Source organism: Mustela nigripes, chromosome 4, assembly GCF_022355385.1.
Source record: "Mustela nigripes isolate SB6536 chromosome 4, MUSNIG.SB6536, whole genome shotgun sequence".
NCBI classification, from domain to species: Eukaryota; Metazoa; Chordata; class Mammalia; order Carnivora; family Mustelidae; genus Mustela; species Mustela nigripes.
In genome coordinates, this window is record NC_081560.1 from 164,304,264 (window position 1) to 164,318,684 (window position 14,421).

Genomic DNA, 14,421 nt, shown 5'->3' on the forward strand with positions numbered 1-14,421 from the left:
CCCCCGGCTTCACACCCAGCCCCTTTGTGCTGCTGAGCTCAGCCCTGAAGTGGTGTGGGGAAAACCCTAGAGCTGAACGTCAGGCACGGACAGACACATACACACACACACACACACCAGAGTGGCCACAGATCCTGCAAGGCCTCCTCCTCGCACCCCCTCCTTTCTTCAACTCTCTAGACTCCCCATGGGTCTTCAAGCCTCTCTCCTACCTTACTGGGGTGCAGGGAGCAGGAACAAAGAGAATAGGAAGAGAGGTCAGGGCAAAATAGGACCCAGAGGAGACAATAATTGGGAGATGACTGAGGAAACCAAATCAAAGCAGCTTTATTGCCCACTAAGTACATCAGTGCTTCAAATGCAAAGTTCAACCATGAAAAGTGCAGCCAGAGAAGGCAGCCCTGAGACATGTGAGGGCTGAGGAGAAGGGCCTCCAACCCTTGAGGAGCAGTGCCAGAAAAGTCTTTTGTTAATATGGCTCCTGTTGCAGAATGGGGTTGATGATCACAGAATGAATGGCCGAGGGCCTTGGGCCAGGGTCTGGGCAGGTCAAATCAGGTCAGGTCCCCGCAGGCAGTGGTCCCTCTGCTCCTGTCTCACAGCCTAGGGTAGCTCCCAGCAAAAGGCTGTGCACCTTCTACTTTCTGCCTAACCCAGCCCATCCCTATGATACTGGCAGAAGAGAAGGTCTTGTAAAACGGGCCAAAGTTCCTCCTCTTGGTTCCGCCCAGCACCCACCCCCCATGTCCATCACTTGTTCAAAAGATGAACAACAAGTCAATTCTAGCCCAGTCTCTGGGGCTCAGAAATTAAAGGACCCGGAAATATGAAGTCAGAGGCAAGGAGAAGGTAAGGTCAGGCTCATAACCCACAGAAGGGGAAAACAAATCCCCACAAGATGCGTACAGCAGAGGTAGACTTGGAGGTAATGATCCCACTCAGCCCCTCCGAAGCCACACTTACACAGAATCCCCCTGGGGGAGAAGATGCCCTGCTCCGGGTCCTGTCAGAGCCCAGCATCAGGGAAAGGGAAGAACTGGCTCTCTCTGCCTCAGAGGCTGAGAGCCTTCGGCAGATTCTAGAAGGCCAGGCATAAAGGGTTGGAAAGCAGGCACTCTGCTAGCTTTGAGGCAAGCCCACTGCATCATATACCTGGCAGCAAGGGAAGAGGGTGGGGGAAAACAAACAAAACCCATTCCAAAATTCCCCCTTTTCTGCAGGGAGAAGTTAAGTCACAGCAGAAGTAGCTCCTGGCAAGGGAGGCTCCCTGGTTTACATGTGTAGCTTCTGCGCAATGGTGAGGACGGCCTTCAGGACGAGCATAAAGCTGGAGACCTCGCTGAAGCTGCTGCAGGCCACCACCTGGGCATGCACTGCCAGGCCCTGCTCGAAGTCTCCCGCATCCACACATCGGGCTACCTCATGAAGCCCAGCCAGGACATGGGGTGAGAGCTGTGGGCGGACGGACGCTTAGGTCAAGGGAGCCCAACCCAGCCCCTGCCCTGGGAGCGTGGAACAGTAAGAGAGGATTTAAGTTCTGAAGCCCAGGGTCAGGCAAGAGGTCTATGTGTATATTTCATGGGGAACCCAGGTCACTGAGACCTATGGAAAAGGACAGGGGTCCCTCTGGTCACAGCTGACGGTGTAGGGCAGGGGACAGAGGAGCATCACTAAATGTACTTACTGTGCCCTGGCAGAGCTTATCATATAGGCATTCTAGACGTTGGGCTGCCTTTTCCAGCTTCCGTTTTGTCTTCTGCAGGGAGGGAAATGGATTCTGACCCCAGCCCCGAGACTAACACTACACAGGACTATAAAGAATCACAGTATGTCAGAGCTGGAAGGCCTTCATGCTACTGCTTTCATTTCACAGGAGACGAAATGGAGGCCCAAAGAGGGTAAGTGACTTGCGTAAGCTGACACGGCCAGTGCACGAACGGCAGGTCTCCTTACTCCTAGCTGCACCCTCCCTCCGGTGCCCCGTGCTGCCTTGCCAAGAGTTAAGCCTTGGTGCTGCTAGGCCCTGCTTCCTAGGTGCTAGACTCAGACCAGACGAGCCCCCATTCTTGTCCCACATGGAGATATCTAGTAGGTACAAGACACAGACAGCGGCTCAGGGACCCTGAGAAAAGAGGCACACAAGGAACTGATCTACAGCTCAGGAACGCTGGGAACAAGCCAGTGCTGTGAGGCGGACACTGTGGGGAAGGCTCAGACTTACTAAATCAGTGGCAGACAGGGAACAGCGTTGTAGAAGCTTCTCAAAGCTGGTCTTCAAGGACTGATGCTCTGGAGGCAGCTCTTTCCTTTCCACCTTCTCAGGGGGCCGCTGCTGAAGTTGCTGAGGAAGGAGCAGGGAGACAGGGGAGACTGGCAAGCTGTCCTTCTCACAGCTTCCCTACAGACTAGTCCTCCGTGACTCAGTGTCACACTGCTCCCACTAAAGCACAGTTGGGGAAAGGGGTACTCCCTCTTCTCTGGAGTAAGGACATTTGGGACCTGCCCACACCAGTTCCCCAGTGCAAAATCTGCCTGCCCCTTGATGCCTGAGACCCATCTCCCATGCTCTCTGCTTTTCTATACCCAGGGGGAGTTGCAGTTTCCAAGAGGAAGGTTAATGCACTGTTCCCCTCACCTGCAGGCTGAATTCTCCTGGGGCTCCTGGGGGAGCATGGCCCATCCCAAGGACAGAAGGCTGTGAGGAAAGGACCCCTCGTGGCTCAGGGGTGAGGCTCATCACTGGAGCAGTGATAGGTGCTGGGGGCATAAATATCTCTGACAACTAGACACAGAGAAAGAACAGCATATGAGTCTAAGCTGAGAGACTTCCTAGGCCCTGCTTTGAGAGAGCAACAAAAGTTTTGAGTGAGCAAGGGAACAGAGTAGCAAGTAGGGAACCAGGAGACAGGGAGATTGATACATGCATACAAGAAGGAAAGAGAAGCTGGCTGAGAGGAGAAGAAAGAGTGAGGAAAGGGACAGGACAGTGTGTGTGCTGACAAGCAGACGGGCTGAATTCTGGAAGAAAATAGAATATGGGTCATTGGTGTATGTATGGGGGTAGGTGGCATGAACTGACCTTTTTCCTCTGGAGGTTTGCCCTGGGCATTGGGGCATTTTTCAAGGAGTCTTGAGGTCCTGCACAGCACAAAGATAGAGATATTTAGGGGCACAGTCAGGAACCCTGGAAATTCAGCCTGAAGGCCAGCAGAATTATTTGAGCTGGAGTCGATCACACCTCCCTCTGCAAACCAGACAGGCTCAGCTGACATTCTTCAACCCAATGGCCCCCACATCACTGCTGTGAGGAAAGATGGTAGTGGAGGGGGGAAGGGAAGGAGGCAATGACCCAGAAGACAGAAGCCATGGAAAGAAGACTGACCTGGGTGAGCAGTCGAGGGGCCAGTGATCGGGAGGGCACTAGAGCAGGCAGCACCTGGCCCTCCTGGAGGGTGTGTCGTAGAGAAGTTGACAGGAGGGGCTAGGGACCCGAAGCTTGCAGGACTGACACCTGGGAGTCTCACGGGAAGTGGAGGGAACAGTCGAGTCGTCTCAGCCAGAGAGGTAGAGCTAGGCTGTATGGCGTCTGAGGATACCACAGGTGGAGGTGGACCAGGAAGAGGCCATGCTCCAGGGAACCCCAAGGGGTTAGAAATTTGGGCTTTTTGCCCACTTAATAGAGGTGGCTCAAAAAAAGCTGAAAAGGAACAGAAACAGGTCATTTGCCACCAAACTTCAATTTGGGAGAGACTCAGAGCTTATCAGGGAAGAATAAGGCAGCAATAAAATACAAACAAACATCCCTAATAATGATAATGAAAGATGAGTATGTGTGTATGGAGACCAACCATTTACAGAGTACTTTTAACTATTCCTCATTTGACTCTGAAAACAATCCTGTGGGGTTGAAATGACCAATATAATAGCTATTCTCACTTTTCAAAAGAAACAGTGGCTAAGTCTGTTGCCCACAGATACAAAGCCAGTAAGTCATAGTACCAGGGATTCAGACTACAAATTCCAAGGTTCTCTCACTATACAGTAGACATAATGCCCCCCAAATCCATGCTGGCCATGCCAACTGTTATCCTCTGTGCTCTGCCCAGATACATCTTGACTCACTCACTCACCAGGCCTTACACTAGGGGCCAAGGGCAAAGGCTGGGCTGCCTGGAGCTCAGGTGCCCTGTAGGCACTGATATTCTGTGTTTGGGAGCTTTGATAAGGGCCAGGATGGGAAGATATCAAGGGTGTCACTAGTGATGACTGAGGTGTGAAAATCCTTGGCCTTGGAGATGGAGTTGGAACCTGTGAAGAGAAAAAAGGGTCAGCACCTGGAAAGGAAAAGAAGGGTAAGTAACTGAAAATAAAAGAACAATAAAGAATATGGAACAAAAAGCTAGTTCTTAAAAATCAACAGAAACTATGTCTCTATAGAAAGTGACAAAGAGGGGCATCTGGGTGGCTCAGGTCTGTTAAGCGTCTGCCTTTGGGTCAGGTCATGATCCTGAAGTCCCAGGATCCCTGTGTCTGGCTCCCCGCTTGGTGGGGAGTCTGCTTCTCCTACTCCCTCTGCCCCTCCCCCTGCTTGTTCTATCTCTCTCTCATTCACTCTTTCTCTCTGAAATAAATTATATCATAAAAAAAAAAAAAAAAGGAAAAACAGAGTGGGAGGAATTATTCATCCTCATGTCAAGACTTACTACATAGAGGTAGTATTCAAGAAAAAGTGGTACTGTCAGAGAAGACACACAGATCAACATAATAGAACAGAGATCTGAGAAATAAATTCATACAAATATGCCCAGTTATTTTTTAATAAAGGAGCAAAATCAATTCAATGGACAGACAGCCTTTTCTTTCTTTTTTTTTTTTTTAAAGATTTTATTTATTTATGTGTCAGAGAGAAAGAAAGCGTGCGCACGGGTGCACACACAGGGAGAACAGCAGGCAGAGAGAGAAGCAGGCTCCCTTCTGAGCAAGGAGCTGGATGCGGGAATCCATTCCAGGACCCTGGGATCACAGCCTGAGTTGAAGGCTGATGTTTATTTTTTTAATTTTTTTTTAATTTTTATTTTTTTTGTAAAAGATTTTATTTATTTATTTGACAGACAGAGATCACAAGTAGGCAGAGAGGCAGGCAGAGAGAGAGAGAGAGAGGGAAGCAGGCTTCCTGCGGAGCAGGGAGCCCGATGCGGGGCTTGATCCCAGGACCCTGAGATCATGACCCGAGCCGAAGGCAGCAGCCCAAACCACTGAGCCACCCAGGTGCCCCTGAAGGCTGATGTTTAACTGACTGAGCCACCCAGGCATCCCAAGACAGCTTATTCTTTTTTATTTTTCTTTAAAGATTTTATTTATTTATTTGACACAGAGAGAGACAGAATGAGAGGGAATACAAGCAGGAGGGGTGGGAGAGGGAGAAGCAGGCTTCCTGCCAAGCAGGGAGCCCCATGTGGGGCTCAATCCCAGGACCCTGGGATCATGACCTGAGACAAAGGCAGACGCTTAACCACTCAGCCACCCAAGCGCCCAAGACAGCCTTTTCAATTATGGATATCCACTGGCCAAGAAAAGAAGGAGCTTGGCCTAAGCTTCACACCATATGCAATAATTAACTCAAAACAGAACATAGCATAACTGAAAAACAAAAACTATAAAACTTTTAGAAAGAACACAGGAAAACTTTAGGGGAGTGTAGACTTGCAAAGACCTAAAACGTGTGATCCATAGAAAGAAAACTATAAATTGGACCTTATAAAATTAACAATTTTTGCTTTGTGAAGGACCCTGTTTAAGAGATGAGAAGATAAATTCTTACATAGTTACACACACACACTCATGAGATCTGAATCTACAGATTGTACTAGTATCAGTTGCTTGGTTTTAACGTTATACTATGGTTGTGTGGGACACTGGCATGAAATGGGGTGGGGGAATGTGATGCATGAGACCCCCCCCAGTACATTTCTTTACAACTTCCTATGAATCTATAATTATTTCAAAACAGAAAGGAGAGAGGGAGAGGCAGAGAGACAGAAAGAGAGAGAGAGGGGACAAGGAGAAGGAAGAGGAGGGAGGGGTAAGCAGGGGGAAAGAAGAAAAAACATTAGGGTGAGAACTAAAGGTGGGACAGGATGAACCGTCAGAGCTTCTGTCTGATAGCTCTATTTACCATCTTGCTGGATTTTGTTCCCCAGTCCCTCCAGCAGCATCCAGGCAGGTATCCTAAGTTAATAGCACCCTAACCATCTGGGCACTGGTTGGTACCTGGGGGGTCCGTCCCCCCACTTTGCAGACTCCTCTAAGCCATCACCGATTTCTGTCCATTCTACTTATTAAGTATCTTAAATCTAACCTCATTCTCTAGCCTTAGGTCAGTCATTCTATGCCCTCACATCTCTTGCTATTGCCTTTTAGTTGCCTCCAGCCTTGCCCTTCCTAAACACATAGCTAATCATTCCCCTGCAGAAGACCATTCAATTTCAGGGTCAAGTCTAAGGTCTTCAGCACAGAATTCCAGGTCCTTCCTGCTCTATCGCCCACCTCTTACTCCAGCTTCATCTAATCTCACTCCCCTACAACAAACACCTGTTTTGTAGCCCCACTGAAATATCAGTAGTTCCTCAAGTGGGCTTTATTTACACTCCCTTCAGTGCTTTTTTACATGCTGTTCCCACTGCTTGAAATAACCTTTACCTATTCCTTCCTTTGCCTAAATAACTTAAATTTCAATACTCAGATCAAACATCATACTCATTCTAAAATAAGTCCTAAGCTTCTCCTGCTCCCCCAAAGACCAAGTTACTTTTTTCTGTGTGATCCCATGGTACCGTATCGTACCCCAATCACGGCATTTATGAATTTTACTGTACTAATCTTTTACATATCTGTCTTTCCATGAGACTATGAGCTAATGAAGGACATGAATCATGGTTAGGCCACATTTCTGTTCTAAGAACCTAGCAGTTGTTTGACAAGCAGTTATTAAGGAATAAAAAAACAAAAAACCTGAATCTATATTCTACAAAGTTGGGAATTTTCATCATTTTTATTCACTAATATATTCCAAGTGCCTAGAACCACGTTTGGTACCTGGCAGACATTAAATAGGTGTTTTTGAATGAATGAGCAAATGAGTGAACAAACCAAACCAGGCCCTACCTGGTGAGAAGGCTGGAATCCCAATCTGTAAGAGGATGTTTCTTTAGAGTGGGGGGTAGCTCCCACCACAACCCGAGCGAAGGGGAAAGGAGGACACTGTTGGCCCAAGACACCAGAACCCTGAGCGTGAAAAAGTCGGTCTCTCAGCTGCTGAACTGGTGCCTACAAAAGTTATAATAATGAAAAACTGTGTTAATTAAAATTAAAATGAGTAAATATCCGTTCTTATAAGCCTGGCCTCATATAGCATTCAAACTTCAGTTGACCCTCTACATTTCAGCCACCTTAGGTGACTCAAAGGTCCTAAACCCTGCCAAGCCTCTCTCCTTGGCGTTCCTTCTACCTAGAATGCCTTACATCTGCTGGGAAGCTGCTTCTCTGTGAAGGTCCAGCTCAACTGTTTTAACCACTGGAAAGCCTTCCTTGATGACTACTCTATGCAAAACCAGCCCCTTTCCTGGAGTCTCATAGCACCTAGTATAAGCTTCTGTTATAACACTGTAAGTTACTGACATCTGATTTCCCCCAAGGGATGGTGAACTTCCTGAGGGACTAGATCTCATTTATTCTAGAATTTCAGCATCTGCGGAGTGCCTGGAACATGGACGTGCTCAGCCAGTGTTAGATGACTGAAATGGTTTGCTCCCTCTCCATGGTTCCACTCACCTGAGTACAGTCCCTGGGTAGATAGCTCATGGCAGTGGCCAGGCTGCCCTGGGCTGCCAGGAGGCTGGCATACTGAGTGACCCTGAAGGTTGTGGCAGGGCCTGAGCTCACCCTGTCAGGATCCCGCAGTAGCTCCAAGCTCCTATTAAGGACCATCACCTTCTCCATCAGGTCCTACAGGAACAGGGATAAGGGCAGTCAGGTGTCTTCCAAGCACATCCTGCTCTCTCAGGCCAGGCAGTTCACCCAGGGACTTCCCACTATAGGTCTGAGGGTATCTGGCCATGGCCAGGTACAAGCAGCAGGTGATGATTTGTAGAAGATGTGACAGTTAGAGAAAAGCCACTTGGCCTCACCTCCCAAGCTGTTAGCATTGCTCCAACTGAGTCCATCTGGCTCTTAGACTCTCCTACATCTCTGCCTCTTTTTTTGCTTTCTCTACCCTTTACCCTGCTAGTACAGCATCAACTTCATGTTGTTACACTATCGTTTCATCTGCGGCTTTGTCTTCCTGTGAGTCTTCTCTAGTTACCTGTGGAATGTCTTTCACAATTTAAATACACAGAACTTTTCATAGCAGCTAAGAGACCCAGGTTCACAATTATTCAAACAAAGAATAAACTTGTAAAACCAAACCTAAAGTGGGAAAAAATTGTGAAAGTTAATGCCTAAGCAGCTCTTGCTCAGTCTCCTCTGACTGAGGAGAGAGGAAGGTGCTAGCTCATCCCAGACACTGAAGGCCCTTTTCTACTTCCTAATAGACTGGTCACAGCCTGGGGACCCGGAAGCCTCGCCTCTGATGCCCCTGCACATCCCCGTCAACAGCCTCTCCAACGAGCCTGGTGTGGAGTGACCAGGGCCCTGCACACGGAGAGTACCTGCAGAGCCAGGGGGTATGAAGCCTGGTGGCACTTTGCCCAACACTCCACCAGCAGCTCCACACTCCCTGAGCACACATAACAGAGTCTGGCTTCGGAAATTAGTGCTCCGCCACCCTCCTGCTCCATGCGAGTACCCAGCATGTCTGCAGAGAGATGGAAAGTTCTTTAATGGCATAGCTTTCCTGTGCTTCTTCTCATTCTCCTATTTGAAAATAGGCAGAGGACCATGAGCTGTGGGACAAGTAACCGCAATGTCTTTGGACAATACTGAGGCCAGTTTTGCTCTACAGTGAAGGGCAGAGTTCTTGCATAGAGATGTAATGAGAAAAAGTAAAACAGGACAATATGTGATCACTACTGTAGTCCTAGCCTCCCAGCTGACCCAGACCTTGGCCTTGACAACACGGCCTGGCCTCCCAGAGCTCAGGCTGCTCCTCTGCCTCCTCCCTCAATTGTGTCTGTTAACTGCATGCCAGAGTCACACCACTCTGTCTGAAACCTAGGGCTACCTACCACAGAGCTCAGGGAATTTTTCTGGCCCGGAGTATGTCAGTAGTAAGGCCAGTGCCTCCTTCCAGTTCTGCAGGTTACAGGTGTGCACCATATCCTCCCAATTCTTCCGCACAACACGGGCTATCAGCTATAATGGGCAGAGAGAGAAGGAGGTCATCAGCCATCCATCCAGAACAGGCAGTCGGAGTCACACACAGGGACATGCTAAGAAAGGCCACTGGTGAGCAGGCTTCTTGTTAGACCACTGACTAGGGGTTGCAGGTGAGGGAGGGCTGGTTGGAGCGGGGAGAGAGAGAGCCTGGCAGAGCTTCTAAACCCCGAGGTGTAGGCATCCACCTGACAAAGTCCAAGTAATCCCCTCCCCTCCTGCACAGTGGGCAGTTACCGAAGAGATTCTGGTTTTCTTCTTGGCCCAGTAGCACTCCTGTGTTCGCCTTAGCAGATCTGCGCCTCCAGCCTGGGCCAGGATGATGGCATCAGCAAAGCGCTCTTCCTTCAGACACAGTTCCACAGCAGGGCGCAGTGCTCCAAGCAGGAGAGCCTGGCTCAGGAGTCCATCCGTGTCTGCAAGCGGAGGCATCCCCTCCATGTCAGCCTGCCCTCAGATCCTAGCCTCCGGTCCCCTACAGGGCCCACAGTAGACCCCTTCTATCTCTGTATCTCCCTTGCCCCAAATGAAACTCCCAAGTTTCGTTCCTCAGCAACAAAATGTAGCACACTATCCCCGAGTACCAGACCCAGGACTCTAAGGACAGGGCTCGACATGAGGGAGGGCCTCACATGGCAATACCAGAGGGACAGCGTGTGCTTGCTCAGCAAGAACAGGGTCGCAGTCTTTTAAGAAAACAGTAGGAGAGAAAATATCTTGCTAGAAGGCCTTCCACAGCAAAGATGTATCCATAAAAATCCAAGGAGGGCTCTAATCACTAACAGAACCACCCAGCACTTGTGATGGTGGGAGGGAGGCAGGAGGCAGGGGACAAGAAGATGTTCTCAAGTCCAAGAACTCTGAGCCCACCTACTCCCACACAGAGCATTTCTCTCCCTCAGGATCAGAGTACCTTCTGTGATGGGGATCTCCAATGGAGTCATATTCTGAGGGACCAGCTCATCAAAGAAGGATGAGGAGGCAGAGGCTTCCTCTGTGAGGTGTTTGGAGGTCTGTGCAAGAAAGGATGGAGGTGGCTATTTTGGAAATGAATTGAAAACAGATAGAGAGCTGGCTTAGTAGCTCTCTCTGGGAGCTTTACTATCTGGCCCATAATGATACAGATAAAAAATAACCAGATAAGGTCTAGGAAGGGCTCTAGTCCATGGTTAAAACAGAGCTCCACTCCAGCCCAAAAGTTTATGCACTCTGTGTCTCATTGTGGTTCCAAGAAACGAGGAGTCTGAAGACATCTATGGAAGCCAAGCACTTTATGAGAGCGAAACAAAGAGCCAGGAAGGGGCAGATGCCCTAAAGACAGGTCTCCTGTGCTACCCCAGGTCCAGCTTTCTGGGCTCCCACCACACCTGGCTGCAGAAGGCCTGCTGTCTGTTACTGTGGAGATCATCTCCCTTGGACTGAGGTCTCTCACCCAGCCCCACGTCACTCTTCAAACACGTGGCCACCTGCAAGGAGAGACCTGTGAGTATCCTCTTCCCAGCACAAGGTCAAACATCTAATATGCTTCCTTCCCACCTTCACACCACACTGACTGGACTCTCTAAGATCCTGGCCTATTTACCTGGGGAGAAGCCTACCTCCAGGAGGTACAATGTTTATATATGCATTAGTGAAGCCCAGAAAGAGGTCACTGAGACAGTTTCCACTGAAGGCCTTCTCTTCTTCTCTGCTTCAAGTATGTGCTTCTGATGTAAAAGCAGCTTACCTTCTTCTGAAGCTCATCTTTACTGTATCCTAATAGTTTTAGAAATTTCATTCTGGAGTCTTCCTCTAAGGTCACCTAAGGAACCACAGAACACACAAGTCTCCATTAAATCAATGTGAATGATCCTCTCTTGCATAAGTCCAACGTCTGTGCCAGTGTACCCTCTAACAGAATTCTTCGTGCTACCAGAAGGGTCCTACTGAGGCCAACACCATCTCTCCCCAGATTTGATTCTGCTGGGCTAGAGGCATGGGTGTTAACAAAACCCTTGCCCACTTCTACGTGAGAACTAGACCTTCTGTTGACTTACTAGATCTATTAGCCTGGTTACCTGGTAAGAGTCAAATGTCAGCTATGTTTCCAGGCAACACTGCTTGCAATGGATAAACTGCATCTGAACTGGAACTAAACAAACAATAAATAGCCTCTGTGGGCACCACACCCCAGGCTGCCCTCATTGCAAGGACTCTTGTAACTGAACAGATCTTTTGCAGGGACTCTAGAAACGTTTTTGAAGTGGGTACAAGAGACATTAGCTCTTGTAGGCATGAGGCTTCTCTGCCGGGGCCACCTACATGCCTGCCTTGTGTGCATCTCATCTCCTTGCACCTAAGCTGTCTTCTGGGGTGTTGAGGAGGACTCTGAACTCCTGCATGGGCTGCTCCAAGAACCCCTACAGAAGAGCGCCACCTCCCACTGCCCGGCCGACAAGCTGTGGCTCCTGTCCCACATCCTTCTGGGCAGACTGATGCCAAGAGAACCTACAGAGTCTTGTAAGTCTAAAATATCTAGGTGAAATCATAGCTCATGGGGGAAGCTGCCCAGATATAAACCAAGTCAGCTTACCCAGGCAGCGTGCCAGAAACTGAGGGCAAAAACCTTCCTGAAGCCCTACCCTAATCAGGGTTAGGGAGCTGAGCCCTTCATTTGTCCTACTCAGAACCATGAATTCTGACTACTCCTTTCTCACAGTCTCTCAGGGCTCCCGCCTTCTCCCATATTCATCCTTTGGAAATGTTCAACCACGTTCAGCTTCAGGACCATCATGATGGACAGCTCTTGGGGAGGTTTTTGACCAGACTCCCCTCTGTCCTTAGGTACTGCTGCCTCCTTTGTTCAGAAGAATAAAGGCTCAACTCCTGATGGTGACCTCTATTCTCTTTCCCATTCCACCATTCCTGGAGCAGTAGAGTTCTGCTTACAACAAAAGCATCATTTCTTATTCTTTTCTTCCCACACCTTTTTCTAGCTTCACTCAGCAGTTGATGATCTTTCTCAAATCTTGTCTCCTTCCCGGATTCCTGGTGTCTATGTTCATGAAGTTCTACTGTGTCTGAAGCACCGACCCCAAGTCTTTCTTAGACCCCCAGGGACAGGCTCTGTCCTTTTTTATTGTTTACTATGATCCCAAAGCTTTGAATAATCTTCTCACTGTCTGTCCAGTAGGTTCTCTTTCTCCCTTTAGTTCTCTCCTCCTATCTGCTCAATTTCCTTAATAGGTGGAGCACTCCTTCTGATGTCATGCACAACTTGAAATTTCATTAGCACTGGAACTTGATCCACGCCTCCAAAATAAATTGGGACTTAAGCCCTGAGTCCCATCACAATAACTTGCCTTGGGTTACCTGAAACAAGCTCAAAGCCTTCTCATGATGATGTCCCCTTCCAGCCAATCCTCTTTCCTTCCTTTCCCTTCTCTTCTCTCTTCCCATCACCTTATCTGCCTTTTGGCATGGCATAAAAGCCTTCACTGTGGCTTTGATAAAGTATCTAGGACATCAGCAATAGAAGCAAAAAAGGCAAGTATCACTTGTACCTCTCAGCTTCCTTAGCTGCAAAAGGTCTCTGAGCCACTGGTAAAAGGTGAAGAGTCTGTGTCCAGAGGGTGGTGTGGTGTAGGAAAAAGCCTGAGAGGTCAGGGCCTCTGTAATCTAGGTCACAGTGTGGTTGTTCATGTCCTAGAGTTTCCAGCTTTGGGGGAAATACTTCAGAGCAGCCAACCTTCATGCTTCTTACCTTCAGGAATTGCCAGAGCATCTTTTCGCTTTGCAGCGATGTTTGTTCGATCTTGTCCTGACAATAATTCAGGAGATTTCCTGATTCCAGGGCCTCCCGCAGCTCAGCTGACCGCCTCAGGAATTCAGATTCTATGATGACTTGACTGACGAAGACTAGGCGGAGGCAAGGCTGTGGCACCTGGTGGGCAGGAGTGCTGGGGAGGCCAAAGGTAACCAGCTTCCCCCCAAACTGGTAAGAAAAAACAAGGGTAAAGTTCATCTCTTCAGGCTAAAAATTAACACCAAGTCTACATTACAGGGAAGGCTATTTAACTGGTTGGCCCTAGGATAGAAAAACAATAGTAAGAACTCCTGGGGGTTGAACAGGATCAGGAAAGGAGCAGCAAATGCGCCCCCATATACGAAAACCACCTCTGCATTTTTAGCCCCATCAGCTTCAGACTCCGGCACATAGTTCATCTTCTCAGCTGTGCTAATAACAATCTTCTCCCAGTTACCTGGACTAAACGCCTTGGCATTATCACAGTCTTTATACCCACACAGCCACAGCCACGAAACAGCAGTCTCACCTCTTCTTGTGCAGTGTTTCTCGTGCAGGGCCCCTCTGTCACATTTCCAGGGCTAGCACACCTCGGTTATTGGAATAAGCTGCTAGCCTCTGGGTTTTCCTCCTCCAGTCCAAGCCTCAGACCATCACTCTATACCTACAGCTGCTTAGGAATGTGTTATGGTTTCAGAAGGCCACAGAAGAAAGCTTAAACTTCTCTGCCCGTGGTGTACAAAATCCCCCAAAGTCAGGGCCAGACTCTCTAGCCTTTGTCTCCCTGTTTATTTATGTGACCACTCCACATCCCCAAAGTGCCCAGTCCATTCCTGCTTCTGAGCCTTCACCCACAAAAACAGCCCTACCTGAGCGTCCTTCTCACCAAAACAGGGACCCTACCTAAAGCATCTGTCACCAAGCAGAGCTTATTAAAGTCCCTTGACTCCAGCAGGTTTCCATCGCAGCCCCACATTAACACAACACCACAGCTATCCCGAGTCATCAGGCTGTACTCTGGACAATAGAGTCCGAATCTGGGACATGGGGGCGGGGAAGGGCCCGGGGATTAGGCTCAGTATATATGAAAGGTCTTCAGGTTGTAGCCATGGTTGACAGCTACTGCCTACTCCCCAACCTTTCACTATTTCCCTTCCGGAGACCTCCTCCTTAATGAACTTTCCGAGTTGGAATTCTTCACTGGATTCCTACAGCACAAACCTACACTACAGATCAGCACTAAACAAAACAAACTTAACTTTTGA

At 48.8% G+C, this 14,421-nt stretch overlaps 1 protein-coding gene across 6 annotated transcripts in view; it reads right to left on the minus strand.

The window, feature by feature from the left end:
- SEC31B (SEC31 homolog B, COPII coat complex component) overlaps nucleotides 1–14,421 on the minus strand; it is a 38,159-nt gene that overhangs the window by 7,917 nt on the left and 15,821 nt on the right. For 4 of the 6 annotated variants that reach the window (XM_059398352.1, XM_059398355.1, XM_059398353.1 and 1 more), the window contains 16 exons: nucleotides 13,115–13,345; nucleotides 11,099–11,173; nucleotides 10,740–10,838; nucleotides 10,286–10,385; nucleotides 9,610–9,788; nucleotides 9,225–9,351; nucleotides 8,709–8,854; nucleotides 7,831–8,004; nucleotides 7,165–7,326; nucleotides 4,131–4,308; nucleotides 3,383–3,697; nucleotides 3,080–3,138; nucleotides 2,636–2,782; nucleotides 2,222–2,341; nucleotides 1,685–1,756; nucleotides 304–1,452 (listed from right to left, as the gene is read on the minus strand). In XM_059398352.1, the coding sequence (XP_059254335.1) occupies nucleotides 1,273–1,452; nucleotides 1,685–1,756; nucleotides 2,222–2,341; nucleotides 2,636–2,782; nucleotides 3,080–3,138; nucleotides 3,383–3,697; nucleotides 4,131–4,308; nucleotides 7,165–7,326; nucleotides 7,831–8,004; nucleotides 8,709–8,854; nucleotides 9,225–9,351; nucleotides 9,610–9,788; nucleotides 10,286–10,385; nucleotides 10,740–10,838; nucleotides 11,099–11,173; nucleotides 13,115–13,345 (2,364 nt within the window). In that variant the 3' untranslated portion in view covers nucleotides 304–1,272. Of the gene's footprint in view, nucleotides 1–303; nucleotides 1,453–1,684; nucleotides 1,757–2,221; nucleotides 2,342–2,635; nucleotides 2,783–3,079; nucleotides 3,139–3,382; nucleotides 3,698–4,130; nucleotides 4,309–7,164; nucleotides 7,327–7,830; nucleotides 8,005–8,708; nucleotides 8,855–9,224; nucleotides 9,352–9,609; nucleotides 9,789–10,285; nucleotides 10,386–10,739; nucleotides 10,839–11,098; nucleotides 11,174–13,114; nucleotides 13,346–14,421 lie in introns of those variants that run through there. The other 2 variants (XM_059398356.1, XM_059398354.1) reach the window with 1 other exon arrangement.